This window comes from Microtus oregoni, unplaced genomic scaffold (genome assembly GCF_018167655.1).
Source record: "Microtus oregoni isolate MIOR12 unplaced genomic scaffold, Mior012 000045F_ref0000178, whole genome shotgun sequence".
NCBI lineage: Eukaryota > Metazoa > Chordata > Mammalia > Rodentia > Cricetidae > Microtus > Microtus oregoni.
This window is the reverse complement of record NW_024543219.1, coordinates 595,865-616,168: the sequence shown is the minus strand read 5'-3', so window position 1 is coordinate 616,168 and position 20,304 is coordinate 595,865. Positions and strand designations below refer to the sequence as shown.

Here is a 20,304-nt window from a genome sequence, read left to right as displayed (position 1 = left end):
TTGGAAGTTAAACTAGATGCAGTTTTGCTCTGAGGGCACCTCTCCCTTCATTCTAGGGAGGAGCCAGAGGACTCTCCTTAGTGGAACTAATCTCCATAACAATTACATTCTCTCTTTCAGCAGGAGCCTTGGCTACAACATGGCACTTACTAGTGATGTTTTCCTCTCCAGACTGTGTGCATCTTGTATTTCTTCCTGGCTCACTTGCTGTCTTGTATTGTAGACATGCACATGCGTTATTAGTACTAACCTTACCATAGATTCTACATTATACTGTCTTGAAGTTTTCTCCATCAAATTAACTAGTCCATTATGTTTCAACTTCGTCTCAGGCAAGTTCTTAGGACAAGGGCAGAAAGCATCCAGATTTGTTGCCACAGTAACACACGAATGGATTCTAGCTCAGTTGCTCTTAAAGTCTTTGCTGTTCTCTGAAACTTCTTGAGCCAGGCCTTTATATTCTCATTGATCTCACCACTGCCACAAAGATGGACCACCAGGCTCTGCCTACAGTATTCATCTGCTTTTCTAGTCCAGAGTCCCAAAGTCTTTTATATTCTCCCCCAAATCAGCATGCTCAGGTTCTTCATACCTATCCCACTCTCGGTACCAACTTCTGTTTTAGTTACTCTTCTGTTTCTGTGATAAAATACCATGTCCAAACACAATTTGTAGAAAAAAAGGGTTTTATTCTGACTTACAATTCCATCGTGGCAACAGGAGCACACCTTCAGTAGCAAGCATAACACAGACAGCGTGGAACAGGAACTGTGGACAGATGGTGAACTCTCAAAGCCTACCCCACAGTGATGCGCCTCCTTCATCAAGGCTGCACCACCTCTCTAAACAGTACCACCTTCTGGGGAACAAGTATTCAAATATTTGATCCCATGGGGGGACATTTCTCATTCTAACCACCATAGAGGTGTTTGGACGATGTACCAGAAAAGTTCTGAAATGGCCCCCAGCTTCATGAGCCTATGGGTTGAACCCAGGTATTACCCAGATAGATGTGACTGGTTTAATCAGTTACGTTCGTTAATAGAGTGTGTGGACATTGCATGGGTCCTGACAGCAGCAAGCCAGTTCATTTAAGAGATGGTTTTGAGGCTAGGCATGACAGCAGGCACCTATAATCTCAGCACTAAAGGGGCAGGAGCATTGTGAGTTCAATGACAGCCTGAGCTACACAGTGAAACCTGTCTCAAGAAGCCAGGACATAATGTAAAAGGACTGGGGCGGGAGAGATGGCTCAGTGGTTAAGAGCACTCATTGCCCCGCCTGATGGCACATTGCTGTCAGCTATTCTAGTCCCAGGGGATCCACTGCCCTCTTCTGGCCTCCACAGGCACTGCAGGTGCACGGTGCAGAGACCTTCATGCAGGCCAACACATAAAATAAAAATCAAGAGTAAATTAAAACAAAAAAAAATTTGAAGAGCCAAATTCAGAAGTTTTCATCGGGACTGAATGTTGACAACATGAATCATTAGTTTTTTTTTTTTTAAATAATTATTTATTTATTATGTATACAATATTCTGTGTGTATGCCTGAAGGCCAGAAGAGGGCGCCAGACCTCTTTTACAGATGGTTGTGAGCCACCATGTGGTTGCTGGAAATTGAACTCAGGACCTTTGGAAGAACAGGCAATGCTCTTAACCACTGAGCCATCTTTCTAGCCCGAATCATTAGTTTTGTTAGCAGACGCAGCGATTGTTGGCTCTTGTGGGAGGGCTGGAGCATCTAAGCACCTTCGAAGGCAGATTTAACAGTTAACATCTAGGCAAGGCTTTTCTTTAGCAGAAAAATTAGAGAGAAAAAGCAACAGAGTGAGGGGCAAAGATAGTCAAGAAACTTGTTGACAGTCCTGCAGTTACTTAAGGTTTTGTGAACGAGCCTGCGAGTGTGCGTGAATGAGTGTGTGCGTGCATGAATGGGTGCTTGTAAGAGCTCAAAACTCATTAACTGGGAGCCAGAGTGGCATGCGCCTTTAATCCCAGCACTTGGTAGGCCAAAGAAAGTGGATCTCTGTGAGTTTGCCTGGTCTACAGAGTGAATTCTGGGACAGCTAGGTCTACACAGAGAAACCCTGTCTTAAAAAATCAAACAAAACAGAAAGAATCACTGTACAGGAACCTCCTGCCTTGGTTTTGTTTGTTTGTTTTTATTTTTGTTTTCCTTCTGAGATAGTTCACTAAGTGTAGTATAAGCTTGCTCACCAGCCAGCCTTAGGAGCCTATCTGCCTCCTCTTCTCTCAGTCCTGGACTTACAGCCGTGTGGCTCTGTGCTTAGCTTTTCTTTACATGGGTTCTGGGGATCTGACTTAGGTCCCCAGGCTTCCAGGTTAAGAATGTTACTGGCTTAGCTATCTTCCCAGCAGCCCCTGTTTCTAAGTCATTATTATAGAAACACGTTGTGAAGAGGTCACTTGTTTGTTTCCCAGCTGCCCTGCAGCTCAGACCCAAAATAATCACACAGAAACCATGTTATTTAATACACTGCTTGGCCCATTAGCTCTTGTATTGCCATGTGGTTGTGGCTTACCAGCTAAAGTTCCATTAGAGCTACATGGCTTCTCTTTGACTCCACCTTCTTCTTCCCAGCATTCAGTTTAGTTTTCCCCCGCCTAACTAAGTTCTGCCCTGCTATAGGTCCAAAGCAGTTTCTTTATTAACCAATGGTATTTACAGCATACAGAGGGGAATCCCACATCATAGACATACTGAAATAATTTCTGAATAAAGTTAAATAAAAGATTTGTTTATTTCTCATCACTTTTACCCATGAGAAAAAACTGAAATAAAATTTGAGAAATACTGGTCATCACTCAGTGAGTGCCTAAAAGCTTATTTCTTCCTCCCTGGTCCTGCATCAAAATCTGCACAAGCAGAACTGTCAATGCCCAGTGGCAGAGCACAGGCTTAGGGTGTGGGAAGTCCTGGGCTTCATCCCAGTCACCAAAGAAAACACTGTGTCTATGGCTACAACTTCCAGAGATGTGAGTGGTTTTGTGTCCACTTTTTTCTGTTGTTGCTCTTGTTGTGAGGCATAGTCATGTTCAAACCTAAGCTGATCTCAAACTCAGGGATCCTTCTGTTTCTCCCCCTCAACTGCTGGGATTATAACTGTGCATGACCACACCCAGCTAGCTAGCTAGCTTTCTGCTTGAACCTAAGCTGATTTCAAACTCAGGGATCCTTACTGTTTCTCCCCCTCAATTGCTGGGATAATAACTGTGCATGATCACACCCAGCTAGCTAGCTTTCATTCTTTCTTTTCTTTAAGAAACAAAGATCTGGGCCTTCTCAGTGTAGTGGTCTTTCTTCTCACATGCTTGCCAGGACGGCTGTGTTCTCTCTAGCTCTGGGCCCTCTCCTGTGTTCAGTTTAGAAGCTATCCTTATCTCTTGATAGCCTGAAGTACTGTGAAGGAAGGCTCCTGGGCAGTCCTGAGAACGCCTTTCTCCAGCATGGGTGTGGTGTTGGAGATAACGGAGTGAGGGCAATGAATCACAGTGGCCCTTTAAGTGTCTTTGTAAAGTTCCTAGCTAAAAGTGCTGCGGTCAGCTGGGTGTGGTGGTACCGCCTGTGACTGCAGCACTCTAGAGGCTAAGGCAGGACAAGAGTTTAAGGCCAGTGTGGGCCAAATAGTGAAAGTACCCTCTCTAGGGCTTCAGGGATAGGTCCCAAGGCCTTGAGCATGCTCTGTCGCTGGCCTACATTCCCAACCCTTTAATCTTTTTTTAGTTTGACTGTCCCTCTCTGTTTCCTAGGCTAGCCTTGAACTCTCTGTGTAGCCTGGGAAGCCCTTAAACTTATCATCCTGCCTCACAGTCCACACTGTTAAGAGTAAGGCACGTGCTGTCATGCCTGGCCTTCACACGCCTCCTTTTAACACACACACCCCAGGGAAAATATATTTGTATTTCTGAGTCTGCCTAGCCCATATATTTTACCAAGTCATATTTGATACTTTAAAATTTTTATTCCAGGCCGGGCGGTGGTGGCGCACACCTTTAATCCCAGCACTCGGGAGGCAGAAGCAGGCGGATCTCTGTGAGTTCGAGACCAGCCTGGTCTACAAGAGCTAGTTCCAGGACAGGCTCCAAAACCACAGAGAAACCCTGTCTCGAAAAACCACAAAAAAAAAAAAAAATTTATTCCAGTTTGCTCTTACGATAAACTATGTTCAAAAAAGAAGACTGTCTAGTTTCCTTAATGTCTGGGGCGGGGGAGTTAATATTTAAGTGTAGTACCTGAGGAGGCCAGGGCATTCCTCTGAGTTACAGGCATTGCTGAGCTACCCAATGAGAGTGGTAGGAACTGAACTTACATCTCTAAAAGACCGTTAATGTGCCTTTTAATGCTGGGCCATCACCTCAGCTGTGTTATATTTTTTAAAATCACTTTAGCAATTCAGCAGGACTCTTGCTTAAAACATGGGTTCTAGATGGGTGGTGGCAGTGAATACCTTTAATCCCATCAGAGGCAGATGGAACTCTGTGAGTTCGAGGCTAGCCTGGTCTACAGAGTGAGTTCCAGGACAGGCTCCAAAGCTACACAGAGAAACTCTGTCTTGAAAAACAAAACAAAACAACAACAACAAAACTAACAAAAAAAAAAAAAAACCATGGGTTCTAGCCCCAGCATCTTTAAAAAGTAAGTTGGTCAGTAAATCAGTAGCATGCTAAAGCAGCTGGTAGTAATGAGAGACAACAAAGAAAGAGTGAGGAGGTTAGTTGGGGACAATAATAGCAACTTAACCTGGAGGTGAGTTAACTTTTGTTTCTGTTTTCGGTTGTTTTGAGAGAGAGGGTCTTACCGCATGTCCTCAGCCACTTCTGCTGCTGCATCCCTGCGCTGGGTTCTAAGCACATGCCATCGTGCTTGGCTTGCTTTGCTGATCAAAACATGTAGTATTTCAATTATTTAAGTAGCTGTGTGTGCCTGCATGAGGAGGCCAGAGGACAACTTACAGGAGTCTTTTCTCTCTCTTCCGTGTGGGTCCCAGGGATTGAGGTCAAGTTGTCAGCCCTGATGGTGAGCAAACGCCATCACCCGCTGAGTCATGTCAATTATCCTTTAAAAAAAAGTTTTTTGGGGGGGAAGGTTGATTTTCAAGACAGGGTTTCTCTGTAGCTTTGGAGCCTGCCCTGGAACTAGCTCTTGTAAACCAGGCTGGCCTTGAACTCACAGAGATCCGCCTGCCTCTGTCTCCGTGGAGTTCTGGGATTAAAGATGTGTGCCACCACCGCCCGGCTTTTTTAAAATTTTTAAAATTTTTTTGAGATAGGACTTTCTCTGTAGCCCAGGGTGCCTCAAATTATATAGCTCGGATTGGCCTCACATTGACAACAGTCTTCCTGCTCTAACCTCCCAAGTGCTGGAATTATAAATGTGAGTCACATACCCAGTATGAACTGACTTTTTATGGCTTTATAAAATCCTTCTAACTTATTCCAGTAATCACTCAATTATTATTCTCTCTCTCTCTCTCTCTCTCTCTCTCTCTCTCTCTCACACACACACACACACACACACACACACACACACACACACACACAGAATCAAACCAACCCAGTCTAGATTTCTAGTGCACCAGGTGGAATCTGCCAGTCTCCCTCAGAAGACCATGCGTTTCTAGCAACATTGTTGTAGACGTGAGTCATCACCACACACAGAGAAGCAACTGTAATTTCTGTCCTCCCTGCCCCACCCAGGGCCTGGGATCCAACCCAGTGCCCTGCATACCCCAGGCCAGTGCTTTACCACTGAGCCGTGTCCAGCCCTACAACTCCAATCCTTTCAAGGCACGATACAGATAAAGAACAACTCCTTCTGCAAAGGACACTCGAGAGAGATCACAGTTGTCCTTCCTATCTGTGGGATCCACACTTACTAACTGAACAAGTCTCAGATAAAAACATTTGGAAGAAAACTTGCGTGTAGATCGGATGGAAACATTTCCCTCATCATTATTCTGTATGTTTACAGCCCAGTGTAATCCTTTCACACCGTGTTTGCACAGTTTTGGGAGCTGCAAGTCATCTAGGAATGATTAAAATCCGGGACAGGCTGTGTATGGATTCTGTCTTAGGGATGTGAACGTCCCAAGGGGCTGGAAATCAGCCTATGACTGATGTGGAGGGAGCGGCTGACCGCGAAGCACACTGGCACAGCCAATCACTGGTGAGGGGAGGAGCCTTGAAAACCTGCTCTGCGTTCAGCTGCCAGAAAGAAATCTAGTGAAGTCGGATGCATAAGCAAGCGCGCGCACATGCGCGCGCGCGCACACACACACACACACACACACACGCACATGCACACGCACACGCACACACATATGTACGTACGTATGTACGTAATCTCAGCTCTGGGAAAAGCTCAGAGAGCAGGAGTCTGAGACTGACCCATTTCAAACAAATTGTTTATTACAGATGGACTGCGATTGGTCACTGTTTTTATTGTGCAATGCTAGAACTAAATATGAGAATAAGAATTACATTTTCAAAATGAATTTTTTTCTATTGTTTTTGGTTTGGTTTAGATTTTGGGAGCAGTTGTCTTACTGTGGAGCCCGACTAACCTGGAACTCACTGTGTAGGTCAGGCTGACCCTTATAACTGTCCCTTCTGAGAGCTGGAGTTATAGCTGTATAGCACAGATATCTCAGTGATTAAAAAAAAGAAGAACTTCAGCATATGGCACACTGCCTTTTGCTTTAATAAGAATGTGAAAACTATTTTTAAATTCTTTTTCTTCTTCAAGATTTTCTTTTTATTTTGTACAGATGTGTACAGATGTGTAGGAGCCCAGGGAGATGGGCACTTAGGGCAGCTGGAAATTCCCTCTGATCCAACCTGCCGCAGGCTCTCTGTCCGGGCCCCTCCCTGGGCTCCGCCCCCTCCTTTGACCCCACCCTCTCGCGGCTGCTAGGCAACCTACCAGCGCCTCCCTTGACTTCATCAGGTGCAGAACATACACAACACAGATTTAATCTTGCTTTGTCTAAATAAGAAAATGTCCCAGGCCTTTTCCAGTGTTTAGGGACAAGTAGTTTCAAAATTCAATTGTGTAAATGCAGAGACGCTTGCATTTCCCCCCCATTTTATAGTGAACCAACTGTACACCTAACTCAGTACAAAAATTTGTGCACACATTTTCTTTTCCCTAATTAAAGAACTGGTATCAGTTGTGAGATCACTTGGTGTTGATTCCGTGTTTGGGTTGTTGATTGTGTGCTTTGAGCCTGGGTCTCGCTCTGTAGCCCTGGCTGGCCTGGGACTGACAGAGGAATACCTGCCTCACACAGCACGGTGCCTGGCGCTGCTTCCAATTTTGTTTTTTTTTATGATCAGTTGCTAAGTGTGAAACTGTCAGGAACCGCTGTCTGACCTGCTGTGAGGGCCTGGTTGGTATCAGCTAGGGAAGTACCCTGGCTGCTCCAAGCCTTTCTAAGTTGAATTGATTTATTCTATTTTGTGGTGCTGTCTGTCTTCTGCCTCCTGTAGCTGGGGAGGAATGCCAAGCCGTACTCAAGGGGCCTGGGACAGAGTCTTTAATTTTGTTTGCTTTTCCATCTGTCTTATTTGGGTTTCATTTCCTTCTCCTTTCTCTCATTTTGCTTGTTTCTAAGTTAGATTTTAAATGTGCTGTGACTTCAAAGAAACTTCTTTTTTTAAAAAATTGGGGCATGGTGATTGGTACACACCTGTAATCCTAGGCCTTGGGAAGTAGAGCCAGGAAGGTTAGGGACTCAAGGGTATCCTTGGCTTCAGAGATTTGATTGGGCGATGTAAGACCCTGCCTCAAGAACCATTAAGGAAGAAACACTGTATACATGTATAAGATTATCAAAGAATAAAATACTAATAAATTAATTAGACAAACAAAAGCTAGGTGTATGGCTTCTGTGTGTAATCTCAGCACTTGGGAAGCTGAGGCAGGAATGTTGTTAGGAGTAAAATCCATCTGGCCAACAAGATGAGTACCAGGCGCCACCTCCAGTACCAGTATAAGGCTCCGCCAACCCCAAAGCACAGGCCTGAGGAGATGGCCAAGTGGGGAAAGTGCCTACTGAGAAAGTATGAGGATTGGGGTTCAAGTTCCCAGAACCAGTGTCACCCTTGGTGATGGTAGCACATATGTCTCCAGTCCCAGTGCTCTTACAGGAAGATAGGAAGTGGGACAGGAGAGTCCCTGGAAGCTTAGGGGTCAGCTGGCCTGGCCTACATAGCAGGGGTAGGGACAGATGGGACACGGATGACAAGAGGTCCTGTCACAAAACAAGGTAGGTGAGAGTTGACATCCAAAGTTTCCTCTGACCTCTATCCGTGTTGGTACTTCTTTCTGTTTTGGGTTTATTTGACAGTATTTTGTCCCTGCTGTATATATGAGACCCCTTGCCATAGGCAGAGTTCTAGTTTGCTTTTTGTTGCCCTGATAATCAAGACCTTGACCAAAAGCAATTTGGGGAGGAAAGCATTTATTTGGCTCGCATAGTCCTGATCAGAGTGTTTTGTTGGTGGTGGCGGCGGCGGTTTTCTGTTTGTTTTTTAGAGACCACAAGGTTGAATGTGTTTGGAAAGGGGCTTGAACCTGGGAGGAGCTGGGAGAGGGAATGAGTACGGTCAAAACACATGCTATGAACTTCTCAAAGATGTGTTCTAAAAATGAGAGAGAGGAGAAGCGGTCTGTGCCTCAGCTGCCTGGCCTGTGTCTCTGGGTTCACTGCGGTGTTGAGAAAATCATAACTGATGCATCATGGTGTGAATTGGGCAGGAAAGCTTGCGCAAGGGACGAGTCCAGTCCTGTGTCATCCTGACGACTGCTCCTCTACTGTCTGCAGCTGATCTGACCAGGCCACTCTGTGGGTCACTGTCAGTGGTCAGTGACTAGCTCCCTGGAGGTGGGAGGGGTCAGCCCAAATTGCTTCCGGTGGGAGGACCTGAGTTTAAATAGCCTGGAGTCTTTGGCAGCCAGAGGGTTTAGAGGCCAATTTAAACCTGAGATTCAGCTACCAGAAGGAAGGATGGCCTAGGCTGCCTGGAGTTGATCTGTGGCTTGAGCTGGAGGGAGGTGGTCAGATGTGCGTTTCAGAGCCTTCGTTGGCTCGATTGCTAGTGGGAGGTGTCCCTTGCCCAATGAGGTTGCCCTGTAGTTCAGAAGTAGGAAAACTTGACAGTAGTATTGGGGACGCGAAGAGCACGGAAGTCTAAAGAATTGTCCGGATGCTGTGGGTGAGGGTGAAGTCCATGATGACATTGATGCCAGGGTGACTGGGAGCAGGTTCCCAGCCCCGTGTGTGGAACCGGAGCCGTCAGCTTAGTCTTTAGTAGGCCCCAGATCACAAGGCTGTGTTGTGTGGGAGAGGGACCCAGGCTGAAGATAAGGACTTCCTGGACCAGAAGTGGGGTGGGGGCAGGAAGAGAAATTCACAGAGATAGAAAATAGTCGGGATGAGTAGAGTGCCAGGAGTTGGTTGGAGCTCCTCTATGTGAGATGGAACATAGGCCCCAGTGGCTTGTGTCTGTGGTTCCCAGATACTAGAAAGGCTGAGGCTTCGCTTGCACCCAGGAATTGGAGATCAGCTGGGTACCACAGGGAAAATCCATTTCAAGAAAAAGCCAACAACAAGCCAGATGAATAATTGCAGTTAAGTGACTCCGGCCTGGAAGAGCTTGGTGACCTTGATCAAAGAGGCTTCAGGTTCTGCACTGGAGCAGGACGCTGCAACAGAAAGCTGGGAAGGGGTCCAGACGTTAGGATTGCAGTTCTGACGTTAGGATTGCAGTAGTTGGTAGAGTCTTCTGAACCCGGGCGGTGCGTTCCTCCTTTTATAATTGAAAATATCCTGTAAGCGCCAGGGATCAATTTGTAATGATTTTAAAAGCCTTCTAGCCCTGTGTGGCCGCCTCTGAAAGCTCGTTAACATGCATGAGCCATTGTTCACCCTTGCTAAATGGTTTTGGTGCAAGTAACAACACGTGCATTTGAGGAGGTTTAGTCCCGGAGGAGGCTGTGGCTCTGCTGTGGAGCTCACCCAGGATGCTCAGGCTCCTCCGTTCCATCCTAGCACAAATAGTGAGGGACAGCCTTGATGTAGGGTTATGATGTCATCTCCCGGAATCATGAGATTTCATTTCCCTGGTTTATATTTCTAAAAGACGTTTATAGATTGATTGGCTATTTGGGAGACAGTCCACTCAATATTTTTTGCCCAGTTTTTGGCTTTTTGAGACAGAGTGTCTTTGTGTAGTTTTGAAGCCTGTCCTGGAGCTCACTCTGCAAATCAGGTTGGTCTCGAACTCAAACACATCTGCCTGCCTCTGCCTCTCGAGTGCTGGGATTAAGGGCGTGCACCATGACTGCCCAGCCGCCAAGTTTTCATTTTGTTTGATATTTTTTTGTTGTTGTTGAATTGTTTCACTTAAAAAAATTATATACTCTGGATATTAACCCAGCTCCCCATCTTCCCTAAAGGATTTATTCCATAAGTGAGGGGATTTATTCCATAAGTGCTTGCTGTTTGTGTCATATTTTATTTGATTTTTTCCACTTAGATAAATTGAAATATGAAAAGCTATAGAATCGTATTTCTTTGTAAAAATGTGTTTGTGTAGTTATTTAGAATTCTATTTCTAATATTTCGGGATTAATGGACTCACCTATTGATAATTTACTTTAAAACAGGCCACATGTTTCTGCTGTAGTTGGGTACAATTAGCAGAATAAAGTAATGCAGTCGAGAGGAGGGGAGACTTGCGCAGCTCACCTGGCATCATTCCGCCTGTCCTAACCACTGTTGGGATGATTTATGGTGAACAGACTTGTGGGTCCTAAAGCCTACACGGGATCCCGCGGCAGGTTGCTATCTCAGCATCTTAAATCATCAGTGAAGGGGGAATTGAGTCCATAAGCTCTGACTCAGATCCATTCTGGACAGGTCACCCTATTTACAGAGTGGCTTGGAGCTCCTCTGTTCAGGACACCCAGCTACAGCTGAAGCTGTGTATATACACTTTACACTCAGGTCGTTAGGGAGGAAACTCTCCTGACTCTTCTCCGTGGATTCTTGGGACCCAGAACTTGAGTCACTGCATCATTGTCCGTGGATTACCTAAAAGTTTATTACCCTAATAACAACCCCTCAGTGTCTTATTAGAACAAAGGGCAAAAAGAAAGACAGTGTCCCGTGTAACGGAGTGTGGGTCCCAAGTGTGGGGGCAGGATCAGGTAAGTGTGGGGCACCTTTGTGGTTCCTTCAAGTATAACTTTTCGCAGGGCATTGGGGTGCATGTCTGAGACCAACCTGAGCTGGAAATGACTTGCCTAGCATGGTCTCCATTCCCTCAACCCCCCAAAAGTCTTTTCGTTTGATCTTTGTTACCGTTATTATTCAGGGTAGGTCTGTCTGCTTTGGTTTATTCCTTGATTTTAAATTTTATTGTCATGTAGCGAGTGACATATACTCAGGTGATGCAGCATTTATGTGGAGGTGAGAGGAAAATTTGGGGGGTTTGGATCTCTCCTACCACATGGGTTCCAGGGATCAAACTCAGGTTGTCAGGCCTTGTAGCAGGCAGCTTTACCCAAGGAGACTTGGTAGCACAGGATGGTCTTGAAGTTGCCCTCTAGTTTCTATCTCCCAAGCCCTGGGGCTACAGCATGCCCCCTATACCCATCCTGCTGGCATTACAGTGTGCCTTGCTATGCCCAGCCACTCCTACATTTTCTTCATACTGTTTCTCGAAAGCTTTTTTTGAATGAAGACTTGGAGCTGAGCACGGTGGTTCACACCTATAATTCCAGACCTTGGAACACTGCAGAGAGAAACTCTGTCTTAAAGGGGACAAAAATGGAAATATGAGATCCCATCTCAGTTGTTGAGCCCCTAAAGAGGGTGACGGTAACTAGGCTGTAAGGAAGGTTGGTTAAGGCTGCCGTGACCCAAGCCCTGTCAGGTGTAGAGGTCATGTGTCCTTTCCCATGAGCCCTTTCTCTGCCTGTGTTATACTGCATACCAAGGGATTATGGTATTGGCTCTATTTACTTGTACAAGGGATGAATGCATTTACTTATCTGTAGGCGCGTCCTTGCTGTTAGTGTTTTGCTGGCTGCTGAGACTGCATAGTAGAATGCTGTCCCCAGCCCTGCTGTGAGATAGTGTGGATTCCACAGGGTCTGAGGAATCCAGAAATTGTGTTCCTTTGCAAAGAAAGGATTAGGAACAGGCCATAACTGCCGGAAGCTTGCTGCCTCCAGGCGGAGATTACATGAGCTCCAGTGGCTACTCACCAGCTGGTATTTTGTGGCTTATCATTGCCTGTAATCAAGGGGTTTAAACAGGAACAGAGCGTTCCGTCTCAGTCTCAGTAAAACATGATAGAGATTTTAACTTATTATTATTGTTTTTATAAGGTACAGGTCTTGCTATGCCCAGACTGGCCTTGAACTCTCAGTCCTCCTGCCTCAGTCTCCACAGTGATGGTTACAAGCATGCACCCCCATGTTCACCCCAGCATTTAACACTGTCCCAGATTCTCATAGCTTTCTATCTTCTAGCAGTTAAAGCAGTCTCTGTTCAATGACTCATGTTTCTTCTAGTCTTTGTAAAGTAGAATCAGAAAGGAAAAGCTCAGAGGAGCCTGACTAATTCCCAGGTTTCAGAAAGTGGAGAACTCAAGCAGGTGTGTGCAGGTCAGAGGACAACTTGGAGGAGTCAGGTCTCCCCTTCCATCATGTGGGTCCCCAGGCTCGAACTCGGGTCGTCTGGCTGGGCAACGAGCGTTCTTATCTGCCAAACCATCTTGCCACCCCCTTCCTGTTTCTAAAAATTGCATTTATTCATCTGTGTGCGTGCACAAGTGTGTCCACCCACACGACACAGTGTACATGGAAGGCAGTGGACAGCCCAGGACAGTGCTTTCACTGTGTGAGCCCTGAAAATCAACCCCGGATCTAAGACAGTTCTGTGTTTATTTCTGCATCAGTCTGAGTTCTAGCCAGTGTCTGTGGAGAGCATCCGGGAGCAAGTGGAATATGAAAGTGAGGGAGACGGTGGGTGCCTTCATTTAAGCCATACAGAACAAACTTCCTGTGGCATGATGTGTCCAAGTCCACATGACCCCGCCAAGCTGCAATGGCTTTGAAGGATCAGAGCAGCACTTTAGAGAGCATTTGGTTCTCAACCCTTTTTGTTCGCTTGTTTTGAGATAGGCCCCATCAGGTTGACCTGGTTGGCCTTGGAACTTCCAGCCCTCTTGCTTTTGCCTCCTGACTGCTGGGATTAAAGGACCGTATTAGTTACTTTTCTGTTTTGTAATAAAGGCAGTTTATAGAAGGAAGATTGTATCGGAGCTGATGGTTCTAGAGGGCTAAGAATCCATAACGAGAGGCAGGCATGGTAGCAAGCAGCAGGCATGGAGGCAGGAGCAGGAAGCTGAGAGACCACATCTTCAAACCCAGACATGAAGCTGAGAGAGTAAACTGGAACTAGGTGAGACTGTACATACTTAATCCAGCAGGGCTGGACCACCTAACCCTCCCTTAGCAACCCTGCCAGATGGGCTCCAAGTGTCCAAGTGGGAGAGGGTTCTCATTCTAACCACCGTCTTCCTCTCCCTTGCCCCCATGACCATAAAATACAAATGCACTCAGTCTAACTTCAGAACCCCTCATGGCCTTTCACAATCTCAGTGTTTAAAAGTCCAAAGTCTCTTCTGAGGCTGAAACCATCTCTTAAATATGCCCTCCAGGAAGATCAAAAGACAAATTACACATTTCAACATATAATGAAAGCCACAGAGTACACGTTACCCTTCCAAAAATGAGGAATGGGGACATGGTGGGCAAAACTGGACCATCGCAAGACTGAAATCTAGCAGGACAAATACCAAACCCTGCAGCTCCAAGTCCAGTGTCAAAGGGTTTAGATGGCTTCACCCCTTCAGCTCTCTTCCTTACAATCTCTCTTTCCTTCCTCCCTCTCCGGCTGGTTTCACTCCCTGCGTGCAGTTCTCCCCTGCAAATGTCTCACAACTCTGGCATCTTCAACATCTGGAGTCTCCCAGGCTTCACTTTCCCCGCTTCGGACAATAGCCTTTCACAGCTTCCCACCTTCTTTGGGCCTTCCTGTTGAGGCCATCTTCCATGGCTCTCCGAAACCCTGGAGGAAGAACCAGGGCCCTTCACTCTCGAACCCTTCAGGCCTCTAAAACCATCACCACGAGGACAACCCTGCCAAGTTTGGCTGCAGGTTTAGCAGGAATCCTACCCCACTTGAACCTCATTAGCACAAGCTTTTATACTTTTGCTTTCTAGGAGCGGACATTGCCTTAGGCTCTCTTTTGGTAATTTAGTTGGGTGGAGTCTTACCCTGAGGGTACCTTGCCCTAGGCTTCTTCAAGATGCTAATCTCAGGACTGCTTGTGTCTCTTCCAGCTTTGCCTTGGCTACAGCCTTAAGATTCCAAAGTGTTCTTTGTCTCTCCGAACTGTATATTCTGTATTTCTTTCTGTCCTCCTGTGGACCCTCAATAAGCAATATATAATATGATACGTGTGTGTGTGTGTTAGCCCCCTATACTCTGGGTCCCCTTGACCAGAAGTACAGTTGGAAATAGCTATGGAAACTGGAAAAACACTTCAAGATGGAGCCATACCCAGACCTCGAGGCTCGAAGGGTCCTGACCACCAGTCTCAACCTAAAGGAGGAACAAGTTGAAACTTGGTTTATCCAGATACGCCCTCGCTTTGCTTGGCTATGGGAGTCTGGCCGCCATAACCCTTCTTCCTTTGCTTCCCACAAAGCCCACTGCTGCCGGCCACCAAGCTGGCAGTTCAGCTCATTCCCATCAACTCCTCGGAGTCCTCAACCTGCTGTGAGCACGCTTGCTGATTTTCCATCCAGAGAGATTGTGGTCTCACAGGGCCATTCCAAACCCCCTTGCTGCCTCCTGGCTTCAGTGAACTCACCAAAGTGCTGGAGGCGGTCTAGAAACTGGGGGCTTGGGGGAGAAAGGATCCATCCCTAAACACCTGGATGCCAAGACAGATGGCATTGGACAGAAATGGCATGGAAGATGACAAAGCAGGCATTTTCTGAGTCTCTAAAGGGAGCCTCTGGTAGACCCCCACAGTGCCACACCCTACAGGGTCCCATGTCAATGACTTCTGCCTCCTCTGGGCTGGGGGTTGTGGTTCCAGTTCTTTTAACACCCCTCAACGGTGGCCTGTACCCCAGGCTAGCTATCAGATTACTATGTAGCTAGCATAGAATGATCTTGATCTTCTTATCTCTACTTCCCAAGGGCTGGTTACAGGTCAGTATATGAGCATTTTCTTGCCTGTTAGCATTTGCTTGTTTTCTTTGATTTTTTTTTTCCTGCCTACTAGTGCTTCTGAAATTGCTTTTTATGGACCTGTTTTGGGTTTCAGAGCTGGGAGTGACAGACTGATGAAATTATTAATAAAATTACTTTAAAAAAGAGTGTCTATCACGGTGGGGAGGCATGGTGTCGAGCACAAGGCATGTCAGCAGGGGTCGGAGGCCGAGATGCCACATCTGCATACACAAAAAAGAAGCAGAGAGAGAGAACAAACTGGAAATAGGTGAGAGTTTACACTCTCAAAACCTGCCGCCAGTGACATACTTCCATTATCAGGTCTGCACCACCTAAACCTCCCCAAATGGTACCACCAGCTATCTGGTGACCAAGTGTTCAGATGTCCAGGCCTGTGGGGTAAGGTTCTCATTCAGACTCCCACAAAGCCTATGCCACCATGACTAGCCTGCTTTCTCCAGATTTCTAAGTATTTGCTATCAGTGTGTGATTTGTGACTCCCATTTCTATGCGTTCTTTCTTGACTTGGGGTCCTTTGTGTTGCCTGCTGTCGTAGTTTCCCAAAGGAATGGGTTTGTGTGGAAGGAAAAGACCTTAATTTTCACTGTGCTTGAGGTTTTGTTGGAGCATTGACAACAGGCTGTAATCGCTGAATATTTTTTAAAGCCTAAAAGTCAAACCAGTTTGTTCTATGATACTTTCCCCCTCTGCATGTGTCGCATGCATGTGCACACACCTGAGCAAGCGTGCTTGCATGTATGGAGGCCAGAGCCCGACACGGGATATCTTCCTTGAACTCTCTTCGCTTCAGTTTTGAGACTGGCTCTCTCATTGGTTGGTCTGAAGCTTGCTCCCAAACCCCAGGCTTCACTTGCTAAGCAGGTTCTCCCTCACTGATCCCGTCCTTAAATCATCTTTTAAAAGGAGGATTTGAAACGGACTCTGTTTATGTCCGTTTCACCTTATTTTAGGTTGGTTTTGTTTTGTTTTAATATGTATGGGTATTCTGCTTGCACATAAGTGTGTTGACCACATGTGTCCTTGGTACCCATGTGTTGTTCTTTTTTAAAAAATGCTCCAAGATCCCCGTGGCAGTAGGCAGCAGAAATGCTGTAGGTCCCAAATGGTGGTAGCGGGCCATGTGGTGGCAGGCAGCGGGCCCTGGGAGCAGCCAGTCCCAGGCAGAGACAGCTGCTGGTCCCAGAGCAGTGGTGGCGGGCCATGTGGCAGCAGGCAGTGGGCCCCAGGCAGAGTAGGCTGCTGGTCCCCGAGCAATGGCTGGTTCCAGGCAGGGAGACACATGGCGGGCGGGCAGAAGACAGAAACAAGGATAGACACGACATGCAGGGTGAGGTTGAATTCAGGGCTTATGGAGGAGGAAGGGTCAAGGGGGGAACAGAGAGAGAGGGAAAGAGAGAGAGAGAGAGAGAAGAGGAGAAAGAGACAGAGAAGGGGGGAAGCAGAGAAGTGGGGAGAGAGGCAGAAGCAAAGCTGCCTCTCCGAGAGGAAGATGGAAAAGAGAGCGAGCTCAGGCAGGAAGCTGAAGATCAGCCTGCCTCAGCGGATGGGGAGGGGAATGGGTGTGGCTTGTCTCTTAATGGGACCAAAACCATAACATTCCCAGGTCTTCCTTATAATAAAAAGCACGTACGTCAAGGAAGCAGAAAAGGAAGGGCCCAAGATGGTGGCAGGCAGGTCAGAGGTAATGAAAGTGGGTGTGGCTTGTCCCTTAAAGCTACAGGAAAGCACAACACCAGGGAGGCTAAAAGAGGAGATCTGATGACCTGGATCTGGAGTTACAGATGGTTGTGAGCCATCATGTGGGTGCTGCGAATTACACCTGGTTAACCTGGTTACCAAGGGAGGCAGTCAGTTCTCTTGGTCACTGAGCCACATCTCCAACCCCTTACCTGATTTTTAATAAAACAAAATTTATTTTCAGTTTTTCTGGAGGCCAGGAATTTCACTGTCCAACTGCCAGCACTCGGTGATTAACTTTCCGTAAGCTCATAAGGTTAAGGGTGTCATGTGACCAGAGCAATGGCCTGTGGGCTGTGGGTTTTTGATTTGTTGTTGTTTGTTTATTTGATTGTTTTTGAGGTGGGGTTTTGTATCAGTCCAGTCTGGCCTCTAAGTTGCTAACGGCTAAGGATGACCTTGAACTCCCATTCCTCTTTCCCTTCTTCCCCAGTGTTGGGTGTACCGGTGTGTTACAGCTTTTTGAAACTGTAATTGCCCTGTGAAGCTCTCCTTAGCAGATTTAGGGTAAGGAAACAACAGGTAAATGGAAATAGCCATAAATAATGAAACGTGCGGCAGGGGTTACTAACTGGGCAGCCTTGCATTCTCAAGTACTATGATTTTTAATGTTTTCTTTATCTTTAGAGACAGTGTTTTGATCTATAGCACAGGCTGGCCTAGAATCACGTTAGTGTTGCCTCAGCCTACCAAGTGTAGATATGAGCCACCACATCCTCCCTCCTTCCCTCCCTTCCTCCCTCTCTCTTTCTCTCTTTCTGTCTCTCTCTCTCTGTGTGTGTATATGTTGCTAGTGATTAAACCCATAGCCTTACATTTGTAATTCCCACTGGGTACTGAGCTGCACTCTACGCTTTGGTACTGTTGGATTGATTTGTTTTGAAGCAAAATCTCACTACCACACACAACAGGCTAGCTCTGCATCACTGTTCTCCAGGGTGTGGGGTTTTTAGGCGTGAACCTCCTGACCTACCTTGAGGCTGTGATTCCGCAGGGAACTGGATGTTACTGGGTTCCCCAGTTATCTACAAGCTGCAGGCTCAGGACAGCTAACCCTTAGAGTTCCCAGGTCCTGCACTCTGCTGCAGGTGAGCGAGCAATAGCCAGGTGGAAACTTGCTCTGGTCTAGTGCAGAAAGAAGAGCAGTGAGTTGCGCTCCCTTGGGTTTTCAACACACGCTCACGGCTGCATTTTGCCTTTTTCATTTTTTTAATCCATATGTTGAGGGTGGTCATGTGACCACTGTTTCGCACACGTCAACTCATTGTTCCTAAAGTTTAAAAAGGTAGGGACTTCCTATCCGGAAGAAATGTAGGAAGCACACTGTTGCTGCTGACAGCTGTGGCAGAATGTCAAAGACCAACCTGCTGATTTCCCATTATTTGGAAAACACAGAAAAGCATGGCGGAAAGTTATTAAAAATAACTCACACTGTTATTTAATGGCCCCTCCTTTAGAATAAAGCCCATATTTCACAATGTAGCAGACACAAGTATTACTTTTGTAGAGTAAGGCATTCACATACTATGTGTCTTATCTTTTTGTCTGTTTGCAATTTTTACCCATAAATCTTTTAAACAAAAGCCCCTTTTTCAGTGATTCCATAAATTACAGTTAGAATTATGTGGCATCATAACTCAAATTTTTGGCATTCCATGCTGTGAAATTCTAACTCCCTTTTGCTCGGCGACCTCTGTGCTCACCTCCCTGAAGCAAACAGTTTGGGGAAAGTGCTCTGCTGGGCTAAAGCAACTCTGGAGGGTAGACTTAAAAGCCACACTTTTCGATCTCTGAGGCAGCCACTGGCTCGCTCGCTCTGCTCCGTTTAGAATTTCCTCCCAAAAGTCAGCGCGTGGTGATGCCGCTGGAGCGACTAAGCCTGAGTCACTGGCAGCAGGCTGTTAGTTTCTGGGCAGCGCCGGCCAGGAGAGCACACAGCGCTCCAGAGTTCCTGCAGCTGCCAGCCTGACCGGCCACCCTCCACCATGAGCTGAGGACCGCTTCCCGCGTCACACCCTCAACCTGCCGCGCGGCGTGTGTTTAAACAGAAGGATGGTAGCCAGAGGAGAAATAGCAAGATTTTGGAGTCTGGAAAGCCTCCACATGGGTATGCGTGCGGTTCTCCTGGGGGCAGTGTTGTTGACTCCACTCTCTGAGCTGCAACTCACAGTCTCCCTCCCCTTCCCCACTCCTCTTTTTTCCGGTGAGAGTGTACCTGGAAGGAAGGAAAGGGAAAATCTCTTTGCTCCCGGGAGAGAAATTAATCCTGGGTGTGATAGAGTAAGAATAAAAAGTCGTGTGGACTGCCTTTTACGAGGGGTGGGATCCGGTGTTTGTTGTGGGGTTGTTGCTGGGTTTTGTTTATGTTGCAGGAACTTTCTTTCTTTTAAAGGGGGTTACCTGGGTGCCGGTGTGTGGAGACGCAGAGTGCTCCCTGCTGAGCTAGGGGGAGGGGTAAGGCCTGAAGCCCAGAGTTGGCTTTAGATCGTTACTGTTTGGGAAGCAGTCTGCCCTAGTGCAGTTTGTACGCGATGCTCGCTCTACCTGTAATCCTTACTTGCTAATATTTCCTTTATCAGCAACTCTGCTAGAGTATTTAAATGTGAAAGCAATGTTATTCTAGGAAGTTATAAATTGTAAAGTGTGCATTCCTAAGGGCATAAGAGGGGAGGGGCGCGTCACAGGAAGACTTCTCCCCGACTGCAGTGGGATGCTCTAAAAACAGCTTGTCTTTGGTCTTGCCTTAAATAGATGCCAGATACGTGTGCTGAGATGAATGGGAGCTGCGCTTGACAGCTTGAAGGCAGGCCCGGGCAGCAGCGAGGCTGTCTGTAGCTGGTGCTTTCTTCACCAGCCGCGATAGGACAGGGATGTGGTTACAGCATCTGTCTCTGGCAGATTATCCCACAGGATGAGTGTGAGCGACAGGCGCAATCATGCTGTCATCAGACAGGGCACAGCAGAGTAGAGTCAGGATAGAGGGGTTGGGAGACGAAGAGGGATGAGGAGCCTCCCGTCCTGCAGCCCACTCCACCTTTTGTTGCCTGTCAGGAAGAGTGCCCTTCCCCTGTTGCACAGTACTCCAGAATCTTCCGTGGAGGCTTGTCCTTGGGGAAACGAATGGATGGGTACCCAGCCTCTGTGACCAGCCTAGCTATAGAAGGTCAGCCACCAACTCCTCTGCTGTGCCACTGTGGATGGGT

General features: G+C 46.9%; 1 protein-coding gene across 4 annotated transcripts in view; it reads left to right on the top strand.

Annotated features, from left to right (window-relative positions):
* The window catches only part of Spata13 (spermatogenesis associated 13), a 136,611-nt gene that overhangs the window by 84,525 nt on the left and 31,782 nt on the right, over positions 1-20,304 (top strand). Inside the window, exon 1 of one of the 4 annotated variants that reach the window (XM_041633937.1) lies at positions 19,096-19,208. The exons of the other annotated variants lie outside the window; for them this stretch is intronic. Within the exon in view, the coding sequence (XP_041489871.1) occupies positions 19,154-19,208 (55 nt within the window). The 5' untranslated portion in view covers positions 19,096-19,153. Of the gene's footprint in view, positions 1-19,095; positions 19,209-20,304 lie in introns of those variants that run through there. 4 annotated transcript variants of the gene reach the window in all.